General features: G+C 55.0%; 5 protein-coding genes across 5 annotated transcripts; 3 read left to right on the forward strand and 2 right to left on the reverse strand.

Moving 5' to 3' along the window:
* Positions 1-1,804: 1,804 nt before the first annotated feature.
* On the forward strand, positions 1,805-4,506 carry BESB_006830 (uncharacterized protein; the record flags this gene model as incomplete). The annotated part of the gene is made up of 5 exons (XM_029359438.1): positions 1,805-2,527; positions 2,774-2,918; positions 3,459-3,672; positions 3,956-4,031; positions 4,462-4,506. 5 exons carry the CDS (start codon positions 1,805-1,807, stop codon positions 4,504-4,506), a joined length of 1,203 nt encoding a protein of 400 aa, XP_029222351.1.
* A 1,191-nt stretch (positions 4,507-5,697) lies between these two features.
* BESB_006840 (uncharacterized protein) lies at positions 5,698-7,494 on the reverse strand (the record flags this gene model as incomplete). The annotated part of the gene is made up of 4 exons (XM_029359439.1): positions 5,698-5,731; positions 6,132-6,221; positions 6,692-6,764; positions 7,470-7,494. The coding sequence occupies 4 exons, from the start codon at positions 7,492-7,494 to the stop codon at positions 5,698-5,700; spliced, it is 222 nt and encodes a 73-aa protein (XP_029222352.1).
* Positions 7,495-8,794: 1,300 nt separating this feature from the next.
* Positions 8,795-10,535, forward strand: BESB_006850 (ribosomal-ubiquitin protein RPS27A; the record flags this gene model as incomplete). The annotated part of the gene is made up of 3 exons (XM_029359440.1): positions 8,795-8,897; positions 9,548-9,633; positions 10,254-10,535. The coding sequence occupies 3 exons, from the start codon at positions 8,795-8,797 to the stop codon at positions 10,533-10,535; spliced, it is 471 nt and encodes a 156-aa protein (XP_029222353.1).
* Positions 10,536-13,214: 2,679 nt separating this feature from the next.
* BESB_006860 (uncharacterized protein) lies at positions 13,215-20,075 on the reverse strand (the record flags this gene model as incomplete). Its single annotated transcript, XM_029359441.1, has 11 exons — positions 13,215-13,426; positions 13,710-13,935; positions 14,470-14,546; positions 14,956-15,006; positions 15,498-15,543; positions 15,848-15,882; positions 16,246-16,732; positions 17,207-17,260; positions 17,686-17,769; positions 17,953-18,080; positions 18,857-20,075. 11 exons carry the CDS (start codon positions 20,073-20,075, stop codon positions 13,215-13,217), a joined length of 2,619 nt encoding a protein of 872 aa, XP_029222354.1.
* A 2,504-nt stretch (positions 20,076-22,579) lies between these two features.
* Positions 22,580-23,995, forward strand: BESB_006870 (uncharacterized protein; the record flags this gene model as incomplete). The annotated part of the gene is made up of 1 exon (XM_029359442.1): positions 22,580-23,995. One exon carries the CDS (start codon positions 22,580-22,582, stop codon positions 23,993-23,995), a length of 1,416 nt encoding a protein of 471 aa, XP_029222355.1.
* Between the last annotated feature and the right edge of the window lie 939 nt (positions 23,996-24,934).

Genomic DNA, 24,934 nt, shown 5'->3' on the forward strand with positions numbered 1-24,934 from the left:
CCGCACATTCTGTTGGCCGTCGTGCCAGTATCTAAAGTATTTCCATGGGAGCACGGTGTACTCGGTCGCTTTTAATGCATCATGAGACACGGCAGACTGAAGTGGTGTCCCACTTAAGGATGTTTCCGCTCGTGAGGTCGGTCTGTTCGCAGCGAGTGACTGCTTTTCTTGGACCTCGTGAGAAGCGAGAGCTGTGGAGAGCGTGCGGAAACGTGAGCGGACAGCGACGCATTCATGAGGCGTACTGTGTTACCAGCGATGTACGCAAGAGGGCCTACTATCCAGTCCGCACCGGAATTGGCTGCTGATGACGAGGGTCGCGGCGGTTTGTAGACATTCTATGCCTCAAAAATGCAAGCATGTGTTCAGTGGATGTGCTGATGCCCCTGCGATCGGGTATACCGCCGCATAGATGCAGCCCGGATGAGCGCGCGCCTCCGGACTATCTCCGCTGCAGGCGACGTAGACAAAGGACAATCGCTGATTGAATGTTCGCAGAAATAGACAGCAGGATGGCCTGCTGACACTCGAAAAGGACTGGTGTACGAATGTCACATGTGAACTTTGATATGCGGGAGCTCTTTGCATTATGGCAAGAAACTGCCCGATCGTAACATGACCAACCGGTGACGGCTGAGCTGTTTACGAACACGGGAACATGAGAAGCACAGCATGCCAGTGACTAGCAGGGAAGCTGCCACTTGTTGTCGACCGCATTTGGACAGCAAGCTGCAGTCGAGCCAGACGCGGTCGATTTGGCTGGCGTTCCGCGTCCATGAACGTGAGGCTGCTCGCCGGGCTGCGCGAACTAGCCACGTGCGAGACTGAATGAGCCCTTTAGGGAGCTCTGTTCTCAAGAATATCTTGGAATCGTGTTTGAATTACCTTCCCTGCCTAAGTTTCTCTGTCGGAAGGTGTTACCTTCTTTGTTCGTGTCTTTTTTCCTGCGGTAAAACATAGGTGATTTTACTTGTCGCAGCGTGTCCAGCGACTCTCTACGACAAGCCAACCTGCGCGGCACGTGTAGTGTCTTCCGCGATTGAAGCCGGCATTCGGGCAGCGTCCTTGTCTTGTGGTGCGGGCCTTTGCTGCTCTAGCATTTCAGGACCGGCAAATTGCAGCAGAAAGCCTAGTCTGTTTTTGAGAATGAAGCTCCTCTTACCCAGGCATCTCGTGTGAGGACCGGTCTGCATCGTTTTGTTGCCCGCTTTCCACGGCGCGAGAGAGCACTCGATCGATAAGTCTCGTCGAGCGTCGGAACGGCGCCTCTTCTGTCGACAAACCTCGGCGTGCACTGCACGTCTCGGGTAGCTCTCCCTCGCGCGTTTCTGGGATGCTGCTGTTTCCAAAGGCTGTTTAAGGATTGTGGCTCCTTCCTGCGCGGATGCGATCACCCTTGTGGATTTTTTTCGTGTCGACAGGCTGATAGGCCGATCCAGTGGCATGCAAGAGCTCTGCTCGCGTTTCGACGAGTCAAAATATTGAATCTGCTGGCTCTTTTCGTCTGTGACAAGTTTCATACTTGCCCTCGTAAGTCTCGTTCGCGACGACTGCCGTCTTGATATTTTTCGGAGGCACCCTCTGCGGAATCGGATAGAAGCCGTACCAAGCCGGAGGACAGCGTGATAGGGGGATCTTACAGTTTCAACAGCAAACTTCCCTGCAGCGAAGATTTGCTCGTTTGGGCCGAGGAACTCTCCCGCCGACCCAACTAGGAAGAGGCACGGCGACCTCGACGGCTGCGTTCCGTTCTCGCGCTCCTACCGTGGAGACACATCTAAATTCGTTTTTACTAGCTCCCACCATGCAGCAAAGCGGCTTTTTCGGTGCCAAGTCCTCTGGTGGTCCACCGAGCTCAGTCGCCCTTTCAAGGGTGGGCAGCCGACTGGTAGCGTGTGGCGCCCGTAGCCCACAGCAAAGTCCTTCAGCTTCCTTCGCACGCAGTGGCCTGCTGGGAGGCAGCAATTTATCTACTCCTGCTCAGCAGCCTCCCCAGCGAAGCACGTCGACCTCGACAGGACTAAACTTCGATGCCGTTCAAACGTCCCTGGTGGCAAAGTCGATGAGAGGGGGGGGGTTTTCGCCCACCTCGAAGGACGAGAAGGTGCGCAGCAGCCAGTCGCTAGGGAGCGCTCACAAGTCAAAAGGATCGTCAGCCTTCGGGCCAGCCGTATGTAAGCGTATGCTTGATTCCTTGAGTGCTTCACAAGCTACATCTCCCAGTCCAGAGGCTGAGCCATCCCCTTCTGGGCAGCAAAAACTACAAACGCAACAGACTATGGGACGCACAGAGGCTGTTGAGCTTAGGAAGTTCGGGACGCAGTGGGCGGACGCTCCAGAGGACCTTGAGGAGAAGACGCTTTTGCTTGCGGCTGACGGCAGCGCAGACGACGACCAGTACGCCGAACCCGCTCCTTTGAGCGAGGAGGAAGAAACCACCGCCGCGAGACTGGATGACTCACGCGCCTGGGATGGCGAATGGATCCACCCTCATATGGCGAATCCCCTATGCGGCCGATCGAACCGGGTATGTTTTATCCCTTGTCCCGATGCAGTGTCTCTCTTGAACAAACTGAAGTCGCACTCTCTTTGTGAATGACTTCCAGTCCTCCGTGGCGTGCTAATCAACACTGCTTTTATTGATTCCATGCAACCACGTTTCGACTCTGTACAAGGGAGCGTTCACATCGCGGCGCTTTTTTGCATTCTGTAGCCCTTGTGGCTAAGTCACGTCTTAGCTGCACCGCATCCCCTGCTGTCTGTTGCGTCACAGGAGAGATGTGCCTTCACACAATCCAATGACTGGATCGTCTTCGCCATGCATCGTCAGTATGTTAGGGCTCTCCGGTCTTCCGATTGGCTGCCTGGTGAAGCATGCATTCGCCAGCGCAACTCTTTCGAGCTGCCTCCTGGAGCAGGTGAGACGCTTTTTGCATCTGCCTCTTGGGTTCTTTTTGCCGAGGAATCGGTGGTGTCCCGTAACTCCTGGCGTGCCCGGCCGCAGTACGGTCTCGCCGTTACTCCGTTCCTCTTCCCAGCGCTGCAACAAAGGTTTGCATCTACGGCAGGCATTTGTTATGTCCGCCTGTGCGTCTAAGTTCAGACGATCGGTTTTCTATTTTAGCCGCTAATTTCCCAGGTCAAGTATACACTTGACTGTAGATTACTTGTGTCAACATCTGATCAACAAGGGGATCAAAGTCCACTAAATCTTCTATATATACACCGTACTCATAGTCATTACGACGTCTTCCCAAGGTTTTTGTGCTCTGACGAGCTTGCGAAGTTAATCCTCAGAACTGCGACATTTGGTGCAACGCACTGCATGTCGACCGGCTGACTGTTGAACGCCCATGGCGACCAGTTTGGTTTCATTGATCGCTCCTGTAGCCAGCCCAGTGAGACGTGCTGTATGGCGTGGTTGATTGCTGTCGGACCTGCGGCTCGCTTTCCTGCAGCCACATACTCAGGAAGCTCGTTGAGTATTCCAGAGACCGCGTGGGAGCCGTTCATCTTCCCCAATCCTCCCAGGCCGTTTCTGCTCCGCAATAAGACCTTCAGGTCGGCAGCCAAGACAGTGACACCGTCATCCAGGCTGAAGGCCGGCTGGACGTTGGGAGGTTCCCAGGACGCGTCCAGCCTCACCAGGGAAGACTGGCTTGACCTTGAGAGGTGAGCTTGCACGTAAGGCGATGTCGATCTTCGTGGATCTCTTTGTGACGGTGCCTGCAGCTTACATTCTGCTGACGCCTGGAGGTGCATGTGCGTGCAAGTACATGTCCAGTTTTATTTCAGCCACTTTGTGCCCTGCGGCGCATGTGCAAAATAAAATATACACAGAATCCATGCTGTTGGAGAATGCGGAGGGCATCCTCTATAGGCCCCTGGGTGGATGCTTTGGTCTGCGAGACTCGATAATCCGTGTTTGTACCGTCCCTCCTGTGATGGCTCGTAGGATGCTCTGGTTCGAGCCTGAGCCTCGGCTGGAGCAACCGTACCGTCTGTACGCCAACTCGAAAACTTGCATCAAGGTAAGCTGCTTCAGTGAGCTTGGAAGATATTACGCCCCCATTCTCAGAACAGCCCTTGAAGGCGAAGACGTTTTCTTCCCTCGTGCTGTAGCACAGTCATTCATCAGCTCTGCGGCGGTCCACTGGCGAATGGGTGCCGAGATCAGGAGCTGGAACTCCTAGTGGAAGATCAAACGTGCTGAAGATATCTTCCTTTCGTCGAAACAGTCAATGTGCTATCGATGCACGCCTACATGACCATGTTGGAACAGTGATATCTGCGTAGTATCATATCCGGTGCTGGGTTGCGCCTTCCCCGAGCGGTGCTGGGTTGCGCCTTCCCCGAGCGGTGCTGGGTTGCGCCTTCCCCGAGCGGTGCTGGGTTGCGCCTTCCGCGAGCAGTGCCAGACACTATGTTTTTCGCTCGGCAATTTTTTCAACGTATTCTCAGGGATCTATAGGAGATGTTGGTCACCTGATGCGGACGGGGTGGTGAGATCTACAAGCCGAACAGCGCCGCTTGACGAAGGAAAACGTTTAGCGTTGCTTTGGCAATCGTGCGTCGTACATGTGCCTCGAACATTTTCGGCGAGGCAGCACACGTCGTGTAGGGGAGGATTTTTCTTTGCTTCGGAGGGATCCGTGCTTGCTTGTCCCTTTTCTTCTGATACCAGCTGCACCGGTTGGTGGCGACTGCGTGTACCGGATGTGAAACACGAGCGCTGTGTTCCTCACGTGCATCCCACACTGCACGGACACATACACGGCCACTTGATTTTTGTGAACAATCGTGTTTGACTTCTGGAATCAAATTCAGAACTCGGACCGACGCAGCCGTGAAGCAGCGAGAGTGCCGCAAGGTGTGGTTTCGTAGGGTGCGACCCCACATTTGACTAGGTCTCCAGATCACCGCTGCACAGCTCCTTCCATCAAAACGTAGACCACATGGTAGCAGGCGTTCACAGATGATCTACTGCAGCTGCTTCTAACGCGACCTGCGTGAAGGGTTCTAGGCCCGCCGGGGGTTGGCTCAAAGGACACCGAGGCTCGGGGTTGAATCGCCTGAGGAAACAACCTCAAGACGCCCATTCGCGGAGCGTAGGTCACTTTCCGCTCGACACGCGTGATTTCGTTAATAAGCTCATCTAATCTCTTCTTAGAAAAGAACTCAGTAGCGTTTTCTTTCCTTTGCAAATAAAAATGTTACCAAAACACATCGTGAAACTCGGGCCGACGGCACTAACGCCCCGTCCCTTTCGAGGTCCCGCGCGCAAGACAAAACCATTTAAGAGGCGAATTTACAAGTGCCTGCTCAACATGGGAAGGGTTCCGTCTTAACAGTTCCAGCATGCCTGTCGCACAGCCCACGACCAGGCAAGAAACAAGCCACCGCGATCAGCCGCCTACGTACACATATATGCCTTCAGACGCCGCACGGTACAGCGTAACTAAACAGACGCTCGGGGAGTTGCACGGTTATCACAAGCCCTCGCCGACTCGGTCATTCTCAACTGGATCCAAAGCACTAGACGGCACGCGAAGGAAATGCTGTCGCGTGCGTGAGCCGAAGACGCTTGCTGACCCATTGTCACAGCCTCGTGAACCAAAGGCGGCCGCGCACCTGTACTGGCCTTATTTTTTTGACACTGCGCTTGTCAGTTATCGACCTCAAGAGCCTCCGGCAGTCTTAGTATTGCGGAGACGTCTTCTCCAACCAGTTGCTGCAGGCACAGCGCATCAGGAAGATGCACAACTCACGTTGTTGTAGTGGCCTGGTGGCCGCGCACACGAATTGATTGAAACCCGAAAAGGCACTCTACTAAGTATCGTTTCTCTCTCCGTCCGCGGTTCAATGCGGAGACTCGACAAACATGTTTGCTATCAGGCAAGACGCCTGAAAACGCGACCGTCCACAAGTGACCTCTCGATGCCCTAAGCAGCGGTATGCGGATACAGCACACTGCTCCAGGCCTTAGACTCCAGGAATTCAATGGTTCAGAATGACTTCACCTGCATAGTTCGCGAAGCCATTCACTAGTACGGACGCCAGTTGATATATTTTGCGCGCAAAACCAAGCATATTTATCGAAGCACGCGCCCTGGTAGACCCCCTCCGCTTACTTGTAGAACGGATCGTAGAGGAAGTCCCCTTCGTTGAAGAAGACACAGTCCGTAAAGAGGATGATGCCAAAAACGACCGACAGGAATATCCTGAAGAACGAGCCACGGCACAACATAAGACACGTGAACCGCGCCCTCCTTGTCATTGATTTTCTTTTTCGAACTTTTCCACCGATACACTGACCAAATCACCACGACACGCTGGTCGCAGGCATCAAGACCAGCTCCCATCTACCCAGAGAGGCCGCGCAGCAATACGCACGAGAATAGCAGGTCAGATATACATGTATATATGTGTGCGGGCACTACCCGAAATGGATGTGTCCATCTAATGAGAAAGGCGCCTTCTGTTGCCTCTCCAAGACTTTTCTCTGCGCTCGCTGCGCCTCCTCCTGACTCCGTTTCGCGCTACCCCCGCCCCCAAGAGAAACTTTCTTCGAAGAGAACCTGAGTAGATTCAAAAAGCAACGCTTCTCTCTTCTCTGGAAAGAAGACAAAGCTTTAACAACCTGCCTGTCTATCTGGGACCGCTCGCGCCGAGTTTCCGCCGTGGGGCTTACCACATGTAGCGGTAGGCCTCCAGCGTCACAAACGCTCCAAGAAAAACGAAGAGGAAGAGAACAAGGAAGGCGCCTGATCATACACACAACACGAAACCCGACGCCACGCACACGTGCCTCGCCACTCGAGAGTGCATGCTTAAGTCTAACCGTCGAAGGGCCGCATCCACAAAACACACTCAATTCAGCGGCGATACGGGTGGCGTGTCGGTCTCAAAACGAGGGCTGTGAATAAGGCAAACAATGCTTCCCGAGGAAATGAACAACGCAAGAGGTTCTCAGATACACGTGTCGGCAGAAGATGCGGGATTCCTGTCGCAAATGCGCCACGCGCACGCATGCATATATCCACATACGTATACATACATATCTCCCCGTATCCATACACTCATATACGCAGGCAGAAAAAGATAATTCTGCCCCTGCCGATGACGAGGAAGCGCCTGGACTGCGCTCTGGCCTTTCGCAATTTTAAGACACAGCAAGAAACACCACGCTACTGCCAGAAACTGGGAACCCTCGCTGTTCCCTGTCTCGTCACGTGTATCGCTCGTCAAGTCTCTGCACATGCTGTGTAGGAGGACTGGACACCCACGCTGCCAATCACACACTCAGCGGCTGGCGCGCAGAGGCACAAAAAAGGGGCTGGGCACGTTAGGCCCTCACGCACATCGGCGTCAGCGCCCGGAGGAGTCACCGAGAACTCTCTAGACATCCCTTTCAGTTAGAAGGCGAGAGGCGCCAGACTTCCTGATGCCTTGCAAAGCGGCTAACGTACCGCGGCGAAGGGTAGTTTCGCTCATTTTGGCGAGTTATGAGGAGATAGAGGAGAGGTAGGAAGAAGTCGTGCGAGAGATTACCACAGGCAAGGCGGGATTTCGCGGACAGGCTGCAGTGAAACCCCCTCTTTGGGCGGTGAGAGAGCAGCACGGGGAAAATTTCCCGCAACAAACACACGGCCTTAGAAGAGAAGGCGTCGACTAGAAAAGCCAAACGGAAAGCAAACAGTCCGCCGAAACGAATACGTGGTGGAGGCGAGGATGCCCTTTTCCAGTGATGCGCGCAGAGCCAGCCGTACTCAAACTCTTTCCGAGCGAGACTGAAAGAGCCGCACGCGCAGTCTTTGCACAGCAGAAAACAGAAACGAAGCAGACAGAGACGGCAGAGAAGAGAATTGAGTACGGGCAGTGGCCTCAGCCGAGTGCTGTGGATATAAGCTTGTCGTGTCTAGTCAGGAGGAAGACGAGGAGATGCAGAAAATCGAGAGCAAACCGTACACATGCAGTCGACCTCGCAGCTGACACGACCCCAGCGAAGAGAAGCGACATAGAAACGCGTTTTCCAAGTTGTGAGAAAGATTACCCGGCGCCTAGCTCAAGCTTTCGACGGATGTCTCTCCACGGAAGTGATCACGAGCTTGACTTGCAGATCAGATGAAAAACGAAGAGAGAGGCAACGATACATCAAAGAAAAAACAACCCGGCAGACGCCTGACTGTATTTCGTTCCTTGTCAGTGCAGCAACGCGGCTGCAAGTCGTGCGATTCCGTCAAGATGAACGATCTGGGAGAAAACATTGAAAAATAGACATATTTCCTCACTTCGAAAGCCTCGGACTCCCACACATAGAGAGCTATAAATGTCTGCGTAAGACGCACAGCGCCTGTGTACGCTAGCTGATGTGTATCCTGCTCGCTGTTTTTGGTTTTTCGCGCTCCGTGGCCGCCAGATATTCGCGAGGACAGCGTGTGTTGTCAAGGACTCTCTAAAAGGAAAGTCGCTAGAGCGTTGCATGGTTGCATGGCTGGCAGTTGTTGTTCGGCGTATAGACGAACGCAGCAGGGATAGAGAGCTACGACGCCCTTTCTCGCTTTACGCAGCAGAGAGTGAGAGGCAGTAGAGGCTGGCGGTCGAGATCGCCGCAGCAGAGGGCGGCTAATACGGTGAAGCATCTGCGACGACGAGCGCTGGAGAATTCGTGGGTCGTCTGTCTCTCTTTCATCACCTTATCCCATCTCTATGTGGGGCTGCGCGGCGGTGTGCATGTCTGGGTGCTTTTCTTCTTCTTCACTTTTTCCTTGAAAAGTCTGGGAAAACCGGCAAAATGCAAATCTTTGTTCTCTCTGTCGGCGGCGACACCCTCGCCCTCGAGGTCGCTCCGACCTCGACTGTCCGTGATGTGAAGGAGCAACTCCAGGCCCGCCAAGGTACGCAGAAGGCCAAGGTGAAAAGGTTGCGAAAACTCCGACTTTCTTCGGCTCAGCGTCGCCCTTGCTTCTCTCTTCCCAAGCCGTAGAGTGGACGAAGCATGATGACTCTTGCCTGCAATTCCGTGCTTGTTCATGCGCTTTTCTGTCCGCGATCAATGCGCCACACCGGGCTCGTGGTCGCCACGAAACGGTTACCCCCCCACATTCTCACGTTTCTCCTCGCCACGCGCCGGACAGTTTTCCTCGTTTCTGGGCCAATTGACCAGAGAGAAAAAGACTCGCTCTTTTGTACCGTTTGAGGAGGTCGTTTTTCCGTTCTTTGCATCGGATTTACCATGTGTGGGCATACATGGGGCTCTGACATCGACTGCATGCGTTGAGTTCGCCGCCTCTTCTACTCTTGTACTCGCGAAAACTGTCTATACACTCTCGTCGACCTTCTCACACATCGGTCGCTGCGTTTTTCATGCACTCGACAGATGCTTCTCTCGTCCGATTGTTTGCCCGGCGAAGCCAGCGGAAGGCGGCGGCGGTGTTGCCTACGTGCCTCTGCGAGGATGAACGGACTGTAGATAACTCTTGCCCACTATAAGGTGTATAGGCGGCGTATTCATCTGTGCTTTTCGCGTGGCGTCTGCTCTTCACAGGCATCGAGGCGGAGGACCAGAGACTGTGCTTCGGTCTCCACGCTCTCGACGACGACGAGACTCTCTTCGAGCTCGGTGTCGAGGAGGTGAGTTTTTCGCGGACCCTCAATTTCGCTGTCTGGTTTTCCGACGTCCGGCCTGGATAGTCTGCAGTAGTGCTTCGGTTGACACCCCCCATACATACGTGCGTTGTTCTATCCTGGAGATCCACATTTCCGGTATCCGCGTGGCCTGGCGTCCGCTAGTCGAGCGGCAGATGAAAACATCGCTCTGATTGCAGAGTTTCTTGGTCTGAAACCTTGTTTCGGGGGCGGGCGGACGCTGCGCACGGCTAGGGAAGAAGCCGTAATGATGACAACAGATAGGGACATCCGAACGCATGTGAGGAGTTCTTTCTTTTTCGCTAAACAGTAGCTGACAGGCCTTCCCTCTACATGCCGGGCGTCCCCCTCTGCACGGTTCAATTCTTTGTAGGGTTTTGCATCTGCAGCCGAACTCGGGTGTTGTGCGTCTTCCCCGGCTTCCTCTCGCTGGCTGTCTTCTCTGTACGTTGTTCCCGCCGTGTGTGGCTCTGCGTGCGTGTACCGCTAGGCAATGTATATGCTTCGATGGCAGGTCCTCGGACGGTGTCTGTTCGTGCCGTGCCATTTCCTATTCCACTCCGTCCTGACTTTTTGACTCCGCGTCTGTGCTGGCTTCCGTACAGGAGTCGACCCTGTACCAGTCCCTGGAGCTGCTGGGTGCGGGTAAGAAGCGCAAGAAGAAGACTTACACCAAGCCCAAGAAGCAGAAGCACAAGAAGAAGAAGGTTAAGCTCGCGGTCTTGAAGTTCTACAAGGTAGACGGCAACGACAAAGTTACCCGTCTGCGCAAGGAGTGTCCCAGGGAGACTTGCGGCGCTGGTGTCTTCATGGCTGCTCACAAAAACCGCACCTACTGCGGCCGATGCGGCCTGACCTACATCCTCAACGCGGAAGCGGAGGAGTAAACGCGCAGAAGAAGGGAAGTGCCCAGGTTCTAGAAATGGAGAGCTGATGTTCACGTCGCAGGCGCGGTTGAAACCCGCGGGCCTGCGTTGGGGCGCTCCGCTCTCGGCCGTCAACTGGAACGGAGGCAGGGCGGGGGGACGTTGTCCAGGGTTGAATAGGCAGAGGGACCGAAAAGATGAGCGTTTGTTTTGTAAAAGAAGGCGCCTTTCGCGTAGGCCCTCTGGATAACCAACTGTCGTGAAAACGCCCTCTGGAGAAAGCACGGGTTTCCGGCGTTTCCCCCGCGCGCGCCTCTTCTCTCTGCCTTCTTCCACGTTTCTTTCTCTCTTTGTTTGGCTCATCCCGGACACATGAACACGCTCGAAATCTCCAGTCTCAATATGTAAAAAAAAGATGCAGTGATGGCTACCCCTTGCACGTACTTGGCTCGCGCACGACGGCCGCTCTGAACTGCTGCCAGCGCATTAGTCGCGAATTTCTGCCTTCGTGTTGCTGCCTGCCGTTCGACTGCCAATAGAGCACTCTCCAAGCTTTTACCAGTACTCCGGCATGATAGAGGCTGGCCTCCGACTCCGCGCTCAGTTGAGCAGGCAGGCATGTGCACCGCTCCACACAGGGTTTACACTAGGAGAGAGAGCCAAAGATACACACTACTGCTTCAAGTACGCATCACCTATCATTCTGCACAACACCTACGCATATGGGAACGACGTGAAGCAACTCTCCTCCGAGTTCTGGTTTAGGGTTTAGGGTTCCGCTGCTGCTAACGTTCATGTGCGATCATCTCAGCGTCGGAAGGAGGGGGAGGAGCGACATTCCGTTCATACCACCTGGAGTATAGTTAGCCGTTTGGCGAGCTCTCGTTGATTCTACATATTGCTTCCAGCCGTCATTGCTTCGCCGTCATAGAGTAACAGGCCCCTGTTTTGTTTTGAGTAATATCCCTGAAAGTGTCTACGGCACCACCTATCCGCCGCAACACACTCGAACCTACGCTCAGAAGAACACCCCGCACCGTCCCGCCCCGTGAAGGCTCCACATAATTCCTGCGCCCACAATATGTGCCCCAGCCTTCCAGGAGGGGAGTGAAACAGGGACAAAAGTCCATATATGCAGACTTATGTTCTTACAACCGCACGTTTTACTGTTCGATTGGATAATCTTGTACATCAAATCACGCGCCGCTTATATGTCTATACGAACTCTACACGTATAATGTATAGTGACTGCAGCTTACAGTGATATTATCCAGCAAAGGTATCTGAGTGGAGTTGAACTCGCGACCGAGTTTCTACGTGCACACGCACATCCAAAGCTGTGCGCACTTTTTCTGAGACTCCCGTGGCGCCACGAGAAGGCTGAGTGGATCTCTGAACACCACATCTAGACACGGTGGTCTCCGGTTGGAATCGCGCACTTTCGCTCGTTCCCTTGTGCAGCAGAAATACCACTACTGGGAACCAGCAGATTGTGTGAGACGAGGTGGAATTGTTTCAGTCGGCGGAAGCAATGAAACCGACCGCACACTCTCGCCACGCAAACAGGCGTCGCGTGAAGGGGAAAACGCATGGTTTCCGAAATTGTTGCGGGAAAGTGACTCATTCGCCGTTCAGAAAACGAAAGCAGACAGTTGGTGCTGCAGCAAAAAAAAAAAGTGGCTGCCTGCCTCTCTATCTTCGCCTTACTTCGCTGCGTGATGCCCACTTCCTTCCGGCGGCTAACGTCCGCTAAGCAAAAAACAGCTGTTCAGCGGCGCAGCAGGTGACAACGCCCACGTGCTGTACCGCTTTGCGTGTTGGGAAAACCTTGCATACACAACCAAATGATGCGTGTCTTAATAGCGGCGGCTGAGCCCTGCTTGGCACGAGCAAAGGTCCGCTTTTCTGTGCGTCGTCGCGCACGAAACGAAGCAACGTGGTGTAGACGGTCTCCTCTAGACACACTTCGATTTCAGAAAAGCTGGCTCCGTAGCGATCCAAAGTGCACCGCTTGTATGCTCCCTCTTTCACGATCTCCGACGCGACTCCCCGAAGCTACCAGAGTCCGGAGCGGAGGACGAAATCTAGATAACCAGTGTCGACATACACACATGGTAGAGTAGCTTTGTAGAGCATCTCCGAGGAGCTACCGACGTGACCCATGACAGTTCTCCCTCGATGCCGAAAACGATCCAAAGTCGCATCACACGCGATCAACGGGGGTCAGAATCTGAACGTTGGTGGCAGTGCAAACAGATGCACGCTCTGGTCCTTTGTCATGCACTGGGAGCTCTGCTTCTCGGCCTTCACCTTGTCCGAAACTACACACAAAATGGTAAGCTCCACAGAGAAAAGCCGCGTATAAGTCCGAACACCGCACGCATGCTGCAGATAACTTCGATGGCGCCCCCGCACCGGTCTAGAAGCGCTCACCCCAACGCGCTCGCGCTTATACATATATATACATATATGTATGTATGCATGCATGTATGCAAATATAGAAATGTATATGCCTACTCTTTGCTGTGTTTACACGCGTGGAGGTGACACTTGGGGGGAGAGAAGACTAGCAGCGCCAAGCACATTCGTGCTGTTTCCGAGCTCCTTTGCGTTGGCACCTGCTGAGCCCCGCGAAGCGCATGAGGTCCTGCGCTGTACTCTCTGAGCCTGAGATTGCTTTGCATGCTTCTCGTGAATAAATTATCGCCTGCGCTCCAGCGAACCAAGACTTTTCGGAGCATCTCCGAACACACGCGAGTCTGCAACCTGCGTTCGGGGCTGTATTTCGTTCGCGGCTGACTTCCAGCGACGCTCACCTGCCGCCAGCAACCGGCCTGTAAAGGCAATTCCCTCAATGTTGCAGTAGAGGATGCGGCACTGTTCATCTCGAGGGAAATAGAGCAACTCGCCGCCTAACAAACCAGCACGGATTGCACAAAGCCACACATGGAGGATCCGGCTCGCAGCCTCCTTGCACATGCACCACCATCCAGGACCTTCCGACTTCCAGGTCTCCCTAGAAGTCGGCGACACCTGCCTCAATGCCCATATCCACGCCAAACCCGGACATTTGTACATAAACACACATATATATACGTATATATATGCCTATCGATGCAGAATCATACTGCGGTTTTTTCAAAAACGTCGCGTGAAACGAGCCACGCTAGGGCGGGCGACTAGGCTGCGAAGTACCTGGGGAGACTTCGAGAGCGCTCGGGTCGGTCAGCAGCATCCGCGGCTTGTGCTTGTCCGCGCCTTCGCCCGTGCCTTCCATGCCATGCGCAGGAATGTCTTCTGGGAGGTTGAACGTGCCAATCCAGACGACGGAGTCTTCTTGCGACGTGATCGCCACGTGGTGCCCACGCACCGCAATGGAGGAGTAGTCCCGAAAGCCGATTTCCGGCGGAAGGTGAAGGACCTGAGGAAAGCGAGCCACGGACAGCCGCGACCTCGACGCGGAAGGTGATGCCAACACACGGGGTGCGAATCGAGAAACGCCGCCACAACCCGACGGAACGGTGTGAGACACAAACAGCTGTCTTCCGCGTCCGCTGGCGTTGCGGAGATCGACTCGCCCTGCCAGCAGATCCGCAGTCAGGGCGCCTTCCCTCGGCAAACCAAGACGACATCCAGAGGGTGACGACCGTAGAGGACCGCCAAGGATACTGCCGCAGCACAGATATCCACGCAACTCCGTTTCTCTCTCCCCCTCTTCCAGGGCTCTGCTGGCCGCGTGGACAGCAGGGAGGCGTGCGTAAGGCCCGGGACTCGACTTTGGTAAGAGTCAGGCCGTGAGATGCATCGTTGAATGCATGCGCATGTGTGCGTGAACACAACGGGAAACTGCGACATGCCGAGAAATCGCGAGAACCCAACACTACGTGACGCGGGAGGGGCGGCTGCCAACAGAACCCCAGAGATGCGGGAGAAGGAGGCATACGGAAGGACTTACTTTCACTGTTTTCCACAGACACGCCTCGCCATCGTCGCCTCCATCGACCTTCTCCATCAACACAAGGCGCCCGTGACCTGAGGCCGTCGCAGAGCACAGACAGTCAGCAGGTGCCTACGCTTCCTACCCGTTCACTATCCAGAGCGTGTGACACGCCCGCAGGCTTATCTGTCCCCCTCCCGGTACTCCACAGAAGGCTTTCGCCTCTCTTTCGAATTTCCGCTTCTGGGGCGCCTCCGCAGCAGGGGGGCCCTGTCACGCCCAGCACAACCCTGTGGAGACACGAGCCTTGACGCCAAGTTGAGACCGCCCGAACGCAGGGCAGCCACGCTGAAAAAGAGACAGACGCCCGCGTTGCTGAAGAGGAATAACGGAGGAGAATTTGACGCCGCCCGGAAGCGGAGGAAGCAACTCGCACACGCACAATTTTCCGCGTGGCGAGGCCGCCGCACACCGGAGCGAAGTAAAACATCCTCGCCTCCTCACCTCTTTTTCTGCCCTTTTTGCCTCCCTTGCAGTAGTTTCCCTCGCACAAGCCTGAGAAGGAACGGCGAGCCACACCCGACCTCCGCAGAGCACATGAGCCACGCCCGCATGGATGATACATGCAGCGGCGCATGTTCACGCACTTCCTCTATCATATACGCGTGCTCATGCTGGCACACCTGCAGTACTAAATAAATGCTTGCGCCTCGACACAGTGACCCAAGACTCGAAGAACGCCGTCGCACTCATGCACACAGGAGGGCACGTGCATACTGGCGTGTCGCGGTCATAAAGATCTTGCAGTTCCACCTTACTGCAAACAACACCCCAGCTTCTTGACTCGCCTCCTCAGAGAAGGGACTCCTGTGTGCGTCGAATATGCGAAACGTGGTCTATGTAGGAAGCAGCCAGAGGAAAGGTGTGACGCGATAGGAACCCTTCAGCGAAGGTAGCGAGGATGAAGTTCCGACAAAAACTATCCGGAAATTGGGATGCCATGCAGCCGGTCTTCTGCACACCCGCGGCTACTCAACTCTGATTACCAAGCAAGTAGAATGAGCCATTCGCGTGTCGCAGGCCTACGAGGCCCTGCAAGGAAAAACACAGTGCGACGCATGCAGAGCAACGCGCGCTCAGTTTCGGTATCCGCGCATCACGCTACTCCCCTATCTCACGCGACAACATCGCACGCGCAGAAGCAACGAAGTCGCCTAAGTCTTTCTTTGCCGCAAGATGCACTGCGAACCCGCCCCTCTCTCTCATGGAAGGCGATGAGTGGACGCATCGGAAGGCATTGTCGCACGAGATCGACAGACGCAGATCTTGCGGGCGGACGCCAGCTGGCTCGGAAGGTGGAAGAGCTCCACCGCGATCCCGCGACTTCCCGACGTACCTCGAAGCCCTTATTCTCCGCTGAAAAGCGGAATTCTGCAAAAGAGACAGGCATCGCCCCCGACAGGATAGCTGAGCCGACTCTGCGTTTTGTGCCATTTGGATGCGACGCACAGACGGACTGCCGGTCACAAAAACAGCAGAGACAGAGATCTGCTTTCGGTGCCCACTGACGCGCATTCAGGCACATTTATCTATTGCCAGGCCTGCCCTCGAGATTCACGGCGCTCTCCAATCGACGGGGGCAATCCGTATACGCCAAAGAAGGGGGTCGTCTGTACAGAGGAAAGAACCCCGCCACATGCCACACCCCAACCGTCGAGTGTTCGCCCTTTCTCCATGCAACTGATTTCTGGGCCTCCATATCCTCTCTGTTTCGCTTTCGTTAGCTGGGCTTACCGGTCCGACATGACTGCAGGACAGCGTACGTTTTGTTCTTGACCGCGAGTTCTTCGATCCACGCATGGTAGTGCGGGAGCTGGTTGCCCCGCGTCCTGGGTGCGTCGTCCTTCGTTTTCTCCTTCTTCGCTTTCACCTCCTTTACCGCGGCTTCCTTTCCCCCGTCTCCGGTCTGCCTGTCTGCGGCTTCCACGCGCGTCTGCTCGGTTCGCTCTCGCCTGTCAGTGTCGCCAGTCCGCTCCGCGCGCTCGCGTTCCTTCTTGTTCCTCGAGGGCTTCTTGGATCGCGCGGGGTCCTCTTCTTTGCTTTCCGCTGCCGTAGACGAAGGCGCAAAGAGCGACGACAGTTGAAAAACGCCAGACGCCTCGTCAGCCTGCTTGTTGTCCGCAGAGACGTGAGGGGCGACGCCCGGAGCCCGGCGGCCTCCTGCGTGCGGCGTATTCGTGTCGTCAACGATCGCTTCTCGAACGGCGAAAAAGTGCTTCGTCTAGGGCGTCACAGAGACCGCAGAGAAGCCACAATGAGCACACTCACACGCCCTTCCCTCCCGCAACAGCGCAGATACACCGGTCGCCGCGCCACGACGCAGACACCCCAGAGGAAGTTGAAACATCTGGACTCTTGGCGTGTGCGCAGAGGCGGCTGGCCTTCCGCATTGAAGGTCATCAAACGAACGTATGAAAATACGTTCGTGCATGCATACGCCGATACACCTAGCGCTTTCAGGCCGGCTGGCACGCTGTCTCCGATGTAGAGACCGCGGACGACACAAACCTCTGTCAATGCAGCTTTCCAGCGCTCTGCCTGGAGTTCACCAACTTGACCGGCCTTTTCACTCGCACGTATCTAATCATGTATATATGCATACGTATGCTGCCGCGTCGCATTCAAACAGTGACTCGAGAGGGGAAAGCGAGCAGTGGAAGCGTAGCGGAAACAACAGGCGAACCCGCAGACTCACCACATCATCGTAGGCGAGGCCCTCCCACTGCGAGTCGCCGCCTCCCGGTCGCTCCTGCGGCGAAGCAGAAAGGAATGATTGCATGAGCACAAAAATGGACGCGAAAACACACAAACAGGCCAGCAGAAAGGACAGAAACACTTGCGTATGCGACGTGAAAGGCCTGCAACACACACCCAGCCGTCGGTGGCACAACGCGCCGGAGAGTCTAACACACAAACATGTGCGAGGTCGCGGACGCCTCATCGATGACTTCGTTTCTCGCCATATTCGCCACATTTGGTTTAATTATGATCAGGCGCTGCATGAAAACACTCTGGAGAATCCACTCAGATATGCATTCATGCACAGAAACCCACACGCTCGATGCCCTGCGGGTGTGAGCTGAGCTGCCGCGGAAGATACACTCTTTCGCTGCGAGTTACGACTTGTCAACTGCGGAAACAAACCCGCGAGAGGCAGATGAGAAAGACACTCACCGGACTGCCGATGAGGTAGTTATTTTCTTCAAAAGGGTGAAGCGTGTAACTCGTGTGGCCTATGGCGTACGAAGAATCAAACACCTAAAGAGAGAAAACCGAAAACACAGCGGCACACGGAAAGCCTCGCAACGCCCACGCCAGAGCGGAGGGAGGTCTCAGCCGTTGCTTCCTCGCGTCTCTCTTGCTGAGAGACTGAAATTGATGCCCAGCATTCAGTCAATCCTGCGAGGAAGAAGATTCAAAGAGGGGACACGCCGCCCTTACTGTGTATAGGGCGTCGTCGGTGCCAACCACGTCGCTGGCCTCGTATTTTGTCATGCCTTTCGTCTCAGAAAAGAGCGAGAAGAACGACTTCTCGTGAGCCAGACGGAGGGTGTGACCAATATACTCGCCTACAGAGAAACAAGCGGCAGGCATCAGACACACGAAGCGTTTCGCGCGCCCACAGGCCTGCGAAACACGCGGGGTAGATCGGAAAGAAGAGAGAAAAAAACGGTGAAGACTTCCACATGCGCAAGATACGACGCCGGCCGACTTATACATACATGTATATATCTATGTTCATACGTACACATATAAGCCGGCAGGCAGGCAGTGTACCTCATCAAGTGTCCCACAAACTAGAAGTTGTAACCGGAGGTCTCCGCCAAACAGCATTTCTGCAAAGACTCGAAGTGCAACGTAACAGCACTCAGTTACACCTGTTGGAGACACGTGCGTCTGCACTCTATGCATCCAAGCACTCTGGCACGGCTCCAAGGTTTCTTCGCCCTCAAAGAGGCACCGCTGCAACCCACAGTGGACAGGCCAATCCCGCAGCAAGCCACGAATGGCGGCGGAAAGGTCACATCACGAAAATTCGCCGTTCGGTGGACGATGTTCGTCGTCTGCGCCGCAGTTTCCTCAACCGACTTGCGACCAGTCCGACAACAACCCCGTCGCGTGGCAGACAGACTGAACGCGGCGCCAGACGGCTTCCCCCTGGTGCCGGGATCGGTTCTGCACGTTGCAGCACCACCTCCTGCTCTAGAAGAGGAGTTGCTCAGGCGTGGCACAGTGGCCTCGGCGCCTTCGCGCACTGTCCCGCTCCGGCACACCACCCGACACCAATCACTGAGATAGAAGCGCGACTTGACAGTCCACCATGTGTCGCTCTTCGCCAACGTACTTTCTTTGCAAGCGTTCCTGCCTTTTTCCCCGACGCCAGGGATCACCAGCATGGTGCCTGCCGCGGCCAGCAGCGGGTTCGCTTCTTCGCTTGCGTCCTCGCCCTCGTCCTCTTCCTCGTCTGCACCAGGCAAGAAGTTGCTCTCCACTTCCTCCTCTTCATCTTTTCCGGCTGCGTTCGGCGGATACAGCTGAGGAAAACGGGGGCTGTGCCAGGCTGGAGTTTCAGCGTCTGCATGGTTTCGCGAGTGCCTCGCTAGCGACAGCGTCTTGCTTCGCTGACTCTGTATGCGCGTGGAGTGCAAGCAGACGAAGAGCAGAAGAAGGAGAGCGACAGCGCAGCACGCAGCCGCGGCAAACTTGAAAAGGACGCATACGCGCGGAGCTCGACAGCGCCTGGCCTCCGAGCGACCCTCCACCCAGTGCCTGAGCGCGGAAAAGAGAGCCTGCGCACGGCTGGCGAGGGAGGCGAGACAAGAAGACAGACCGGAGAGGGCCGGGTCCGACGCTGACCAGTTCCCGTGTGCGGAAGAATAGAAGTCGCAGGGAGGCGACGACAGCTCCTCCTGCCCAAGAGAAAAGAACGAAGGACGCGGAGGGCGGCGCGGAGATCCGGATATCGAAGAGGCTGCGAAGGACGTCTCGCGCGCCGCAGACAAACGAAGACGCTGGCTGTCATCGATGCTCAGAGGCGAGAAGGGAAGGACCGGGGGTTTCACGTGGTACGGAGAAGACGCGTCTGTCACGGAGGGACAATAATGCCTGAAGTTCGGCTCGTCTTCTCTTCGTGCCTCGCTGCGAGTCTTCGAAGTCCCTAAAGCGGCCATCGATATCTCCCCAGGCGGAGGCAGAGAGGGAGGCGAGGGAGGGAGTCCGCCCAGCGCGGCTGGCGGAATGACGGCGCCGTGCGCATCCAGGAGAGGCGGCCGGTAGAGGCTGTTCAGGTAAGAGTTGTCGTAGAGCGAGGGAGGGAAAGGAGGCCCCGGGGCACTGGAAGAAGAGGTGAAGAAACGGGACAGCTCTCCGCAGTGCCCGCTCTCCTCTTGAGCGAGAAGCGCCTGGTCGTTTCGCCGCAGCGACGTAGACGCAGAAAGGAGCACACGCGGCGGCCCGTCTCGCACTGCTTTTGTTGAATGAAGACTCGGGGAGGACGCAGGGTGGCGAGGCTTGGGGGCCTGTCCCCCGCCTCGATCTCTGTAGTATGGCGCTGTCGAATCCATCAGGCGAAATTCGCTGAAGACTGAGGGTGATTTGAGAGGCACATACGCGATAAACAGTTACGGAAAACCGCGACGCCTGCCGACGGCGGCGTTCTAGGGAGGAGCAGAGTCGCCCGAGCACACACTGGAAAACTCGCGACGAGCTAACAAAAGGCACACCAAGAAATGTGGGTGACTATGTAAAATACTCGTGAAAGAGGCGCGGGGGCGGTCCACCAGACAGGATTTTGACAGGTTGGCTGCTCTCACCTACGGAGAACCACAGCAGCTCCCTATGAACACATGTTCACACGAAAGAGACAGGGCGGCTGCAGACGGACTGAACGGATCAGGGACCGGCACTCCTACGCATATATCGGGTTTCCCGGCGTCCACGACGGAGAAACTTGGAGAAAAGACCACAACGCGGAATCATCTTTGAGGAGCTTGCCTGTTGATTCAACGAGGGCGCCGCTTGAGGCGGTCGCGACAAGAAACGAGGTGGAAAAAAACACTTCCGCAGTTCCACGTACTGCGAGCCCCGCATCCACAGCAATTGCCTCTCATCCAGCCATATCACGATGGGAAGACGACACGGAAACGACGAACTCGCAGAACGCAGGCTAATAGTCGACAACAGGGAGGTAAGCGGGAGGTGACAACGAATTGGTTCACGGTTTTCTGCGGCCCTGAAAGGCAATACAAAACGGCTCACGCATGACTCCAGACCGCCCTCCTGAACTCAGCGGGAGACAGCCCAGGAAAAATCCTGGAAGGTAGCACCTGTGGAAACTCCTTAGTGCCACTGAACTCCGAGCCTCAGCGAGCAACTTTTACTTGCAGGCGGGTTTGAGTCGGCAACTGTGTGTGCGCAGTCGCGATCCGAGGTCCCTCGAGGAATGTCTCACTGGTGATGCACGTACCGCCACAGTCTCCAAGGAAATCCGCAAAACGAATAGATCCATAGTGACCACTCTGCTGCTGACTGAAACATCAGGGTGGAGTTTTTTTTCGCTAGTCCTTCGGGGCACACAAGCGACTTGCATGCTCGACTCGCCAGCGCAGCAGCATGCGCGACGAAAAACGGCGAGATGGCAGGTGAGGCGCAAGTGACTCAAGCGCCTCTCGCTCTATAGCTCCGCGCATTTTTTTCTCCGTCTTGCTGAAGGCTCTCGCGGTCACTTTCCGTTCTAGCTAGCCACATACGCCGGTCCTGCTGTGCGTCCGCACCCGTAGGGGCCGCATTCAGTGCGTTTTCCGGTTCTCATCTGCCGACTCTGTTGAGCGTCGCTCCTCGTCAACGGCGCCGGGCTTGCCCCAGCAGCACCGTTGCGCAAGGATCTGACCATGTGGGGCTACTCACGCAGCGACCTTACTTTCCACTTGTCAGTGCAGAGTGGAGGAGCCCTGCCAGCAGCTACGTGACTTGCTTGACGACGGTGGAGAGTTACAGTGACGAAGAGCAGCTATTGAGCAAGACATTCGCCTATCCTTGCCCGCCGCATAACGAATAGAGAGGCAGTGGGACTGACACTGCCGTGGACACATGCTTACGAATTGCTGAAGCTTGCATACACTGAGTCTCACGTGTCTGACTGTGTGCTGTACTGCGCGCGGACTGAGAGAGAACGGCAGAATGCCCCCTATCGTGTTCGAAAAGGCTCTGTAGAATGCGTTCTGAGGCGTAAAACGCCTCGAGTTCACAATGGATAGAGATTACATCTTTAACGCTGACCCCAGAGTACCGCCTATTCTTATTCGGACACCACCAGAGAAAAAACACGGGAACTAGGGCACGCAGCCCCGTATTACAGCTGTCAACCAATCACGCCACACGTGGCGCACACGGCCTGTCACAGATGGAGTCGTACCACCTGGCAGCGTGTATCCCGTACGGCTATTCCATAAAAAAACGGAACTATGCGTGGCCCCTCTTCGTTCCAGTTAGAGATTACAGGATACGGGCAGCCACCATCACGAGCCCAAAAGCAGAGTGTCCGTTCTCTTGCCACCGCACGAAACGGTGAAGAGCTGGCAGCCTGTTTCAAATTGGAAATCAGGACAACGGTTTGTTTGCGAAGCTTATTAGCAAGCAACACTTCTGCCATCCCTTCATGTGGATGGCGTTTTTTCTCGCGAACGGAGGCTGTCAGTGATCGGAACACTGACGCCGCTCACTAGTCGAATACTCGCACCCGGCCGCGCGCGACGACAACCAGTGTGGAGTTTTGTTGCTCCCCCCAAAATCCTCTCTCGTTGCATGCCGAGGATTCTGACGAGAACGCCAGCTACTAGAGAGTCGCTCATCACTTGATTTCGATGTACTCGTTAACAGCGAACGAACTTGGTTTTTTCTTGTTAGCTGGCAGCCAGCTTTTTTCCTCCACCTCCTCCTACATTTTCGTGCAGATTGATCTGCATGAGTTTCGACCTCTCTGCGAGTGGCAGTGAGTCGTACCTGACCCCTAGGGAAGAATCCCGTACATCGGAGAGCCCGCTCCACCCGCCCCCCAAGTCTGTTCAGAATGAGGATGCTGATGTCGACCCTGAGTCTTCTGACCATTCTTGCAACTGTAACGGTTTGTCCTGCCCTTGCATTGGCTGCTCCAGAACCAAGTGTGTATGTGAACGACCAAGGTGACAGACAAGTTGAGCGAGGCAACCTCAGAGAAATCGTGAATGCACAGGAAAGGTTAGCGGTGCCAGCATCAGAAAAACAGTCGGTCGGGGACTTAGAACGGACTCCCAAAGCAGCGGAGGAGCCATCGTCACAAGCTAGTTCTCAGACAGAACCCGCCGAAACAGCTGGGGCGGCCGAAGTTTCTGCAGAGGAAGCGGACAAGGAATTGCCGAGGGCGGACTCGGAGCCAGGTCACACAGAGGAAAGGGCGGCGCAATCCGCCCAAAAACGACAGGCAGGGCGGTCACGGAAAAGAGGATACGGCGGCCGAATCATACAATCCGAGTATTACAAGACGTCTAGTTCCTATTCGAGGCCCAGTTCCTTTTCGACACCGCTGTACACTCCCACGACTTACTCAAAATCTGATTTTGGCCCTTCGACCACCACGTACTTTCCGACGATGTACTCCACGTCAAGCAGCTTTTATTCTCCCTTGTCAAGCAAAAGCGAAGACATCTCGGAATTCAGCTATGGTCCCACGTACCGTCCAAGTGTAACATACTACAGCAGTCCTCTGACTACTTACTACTCCCGACCAATGGAATACGCACCGTACTCGAAGGACGCCGACGACTTTGCCAAGAGAGAATACTACAACTACTACAGACCCCGAGCAACCTATTACAGGCCGACAACGCGGTACTACAGCGCAGAACCGCTGGCAACCACGTATTCCAAGGACTCAGACTTCGACAGTTATTCGTTTGATGCTGACCCCACCAAGGGATACCGCAGCCGCGTGTCAAGCCGCCCCACGACGTGGACTACCTACGACTACGAACCGTCACCCAGTTACTCCTTTGCGGCCTCCAAAGACTCAGATATTTTTGGGTATACGACGACCTACTATCCTGGTACATACTACAGTCGTTCGGCATATTATACGCCCCTTGCGAGGCCTGCGACCTACAGAACAGCGTACACTCGTCCCGCAGCAACATACACGTACCCGACGATCACGAGGACGACCAGGTTACTTCGAGACCGCTCGGTGCCACTGAAAGTGAACAGCAGCCAGACAGCCACTCCTACGTTTGAGGGCCCTGCTGATCCAGAAGCGATGAGCTTGCCGGAGAAAGAAGAGGAAAGCACGTCGTCTGACACGTCACCGGAGAAATCGCCTGACAGCGAGGTGAATACAGACGACGTTTCGAGTGAATTATCCACTCATGCAGAAGGGGAAGAAGTCACGCAAAGGCTAAGCTCCCCCATCGAGGACGCGCAGTCACGCGCTGAAGTGGACAGTGCACCAGCGTAGTCTTTCCAGCGAAAAATGCCTCTTTTCCGATCTTCCCATTGCAGAGGTCTGAGCGTCTTCACGCTCAGCTAGTTGTCGATTGTTGGCATCTTGTCTAAAAAGCGTTTTTGGCTGTTTTGAATTGAAAGTACTATACGTTTGGTTTTCCTCTACAGTTCGTTTTGTCTTGAACTCCTACACGGTTTTCCACGGGATGATTCCCGAACGACAACGCCTAACGCGCAACTCTGGACACCTTCGTGTCTCATACGGCTCACCTACACAGCGGTGATATTTAGGTAGTCTGTTAGCCATCAGTGCTGGCGGGTTCTCGTACATTCGTCTTACAGCAGGAAACTGGCTTCGGCGCAGGCACGGGTGCTCTCGGCACAGTGAACCACTCATTTCTCAAGACAAAGAAAAAAAGAAACACATTTTTCAAGTGCTTCCAGCAGAATACTTTTAGAAGTCTGACGTTAGCGTCATATTGTTGAAGCACTCACAACTAGCTCAACGAGCTTCCAATGCCGCAGCGTTCGAAGATCAGGCACCGTCGATGTCCCGTAAATCGAAACAGACCTTGCGACTCTCAAGTTGTTCAGAACCCTGCCATTCTGTTCGGGATGTGTCATTCAGAGAGAGAGAGAAAGCACTCTTCGAGTGAAGTCGAGGTAACTTCCATGTGTGTCGCGTTGAGTTCGTCGAGTGGATCATGCGCAAATAGCCACGCATGCACACACTATACCGCTGAATGTTGCATGCTCTAAATTGCGTTTGAGCAACTCAAATTCGTGAGTACTTTCAATCCGAAAATACGTCTCTTTTGCCAGACTCCGAGGAGTGGCTACTTGATTCACGATTCTCGCTTCCCCAGCGAAACCGATTACCGCTTCAGGCGCGTCAGCTGTGGCTAGCTTGTCACTTTTGTGCTCGTTTACGGACCTCTCCACCGGTGTGTCT

Source organism: Besnoitia besnoiti, chromosome I (assembly GCF_002563875.1).
Source record: "Besnoitia besnoiti strain Bb-Ger1 chromosome I, whole genome shotgun sequence".
Lineage (NCBI taxonomy): Eukaryota > Apicomplexa > Conoidasida > Eucoccidiorida > Sarcocystidae > Besnoitia > Besnoitia besnoiti.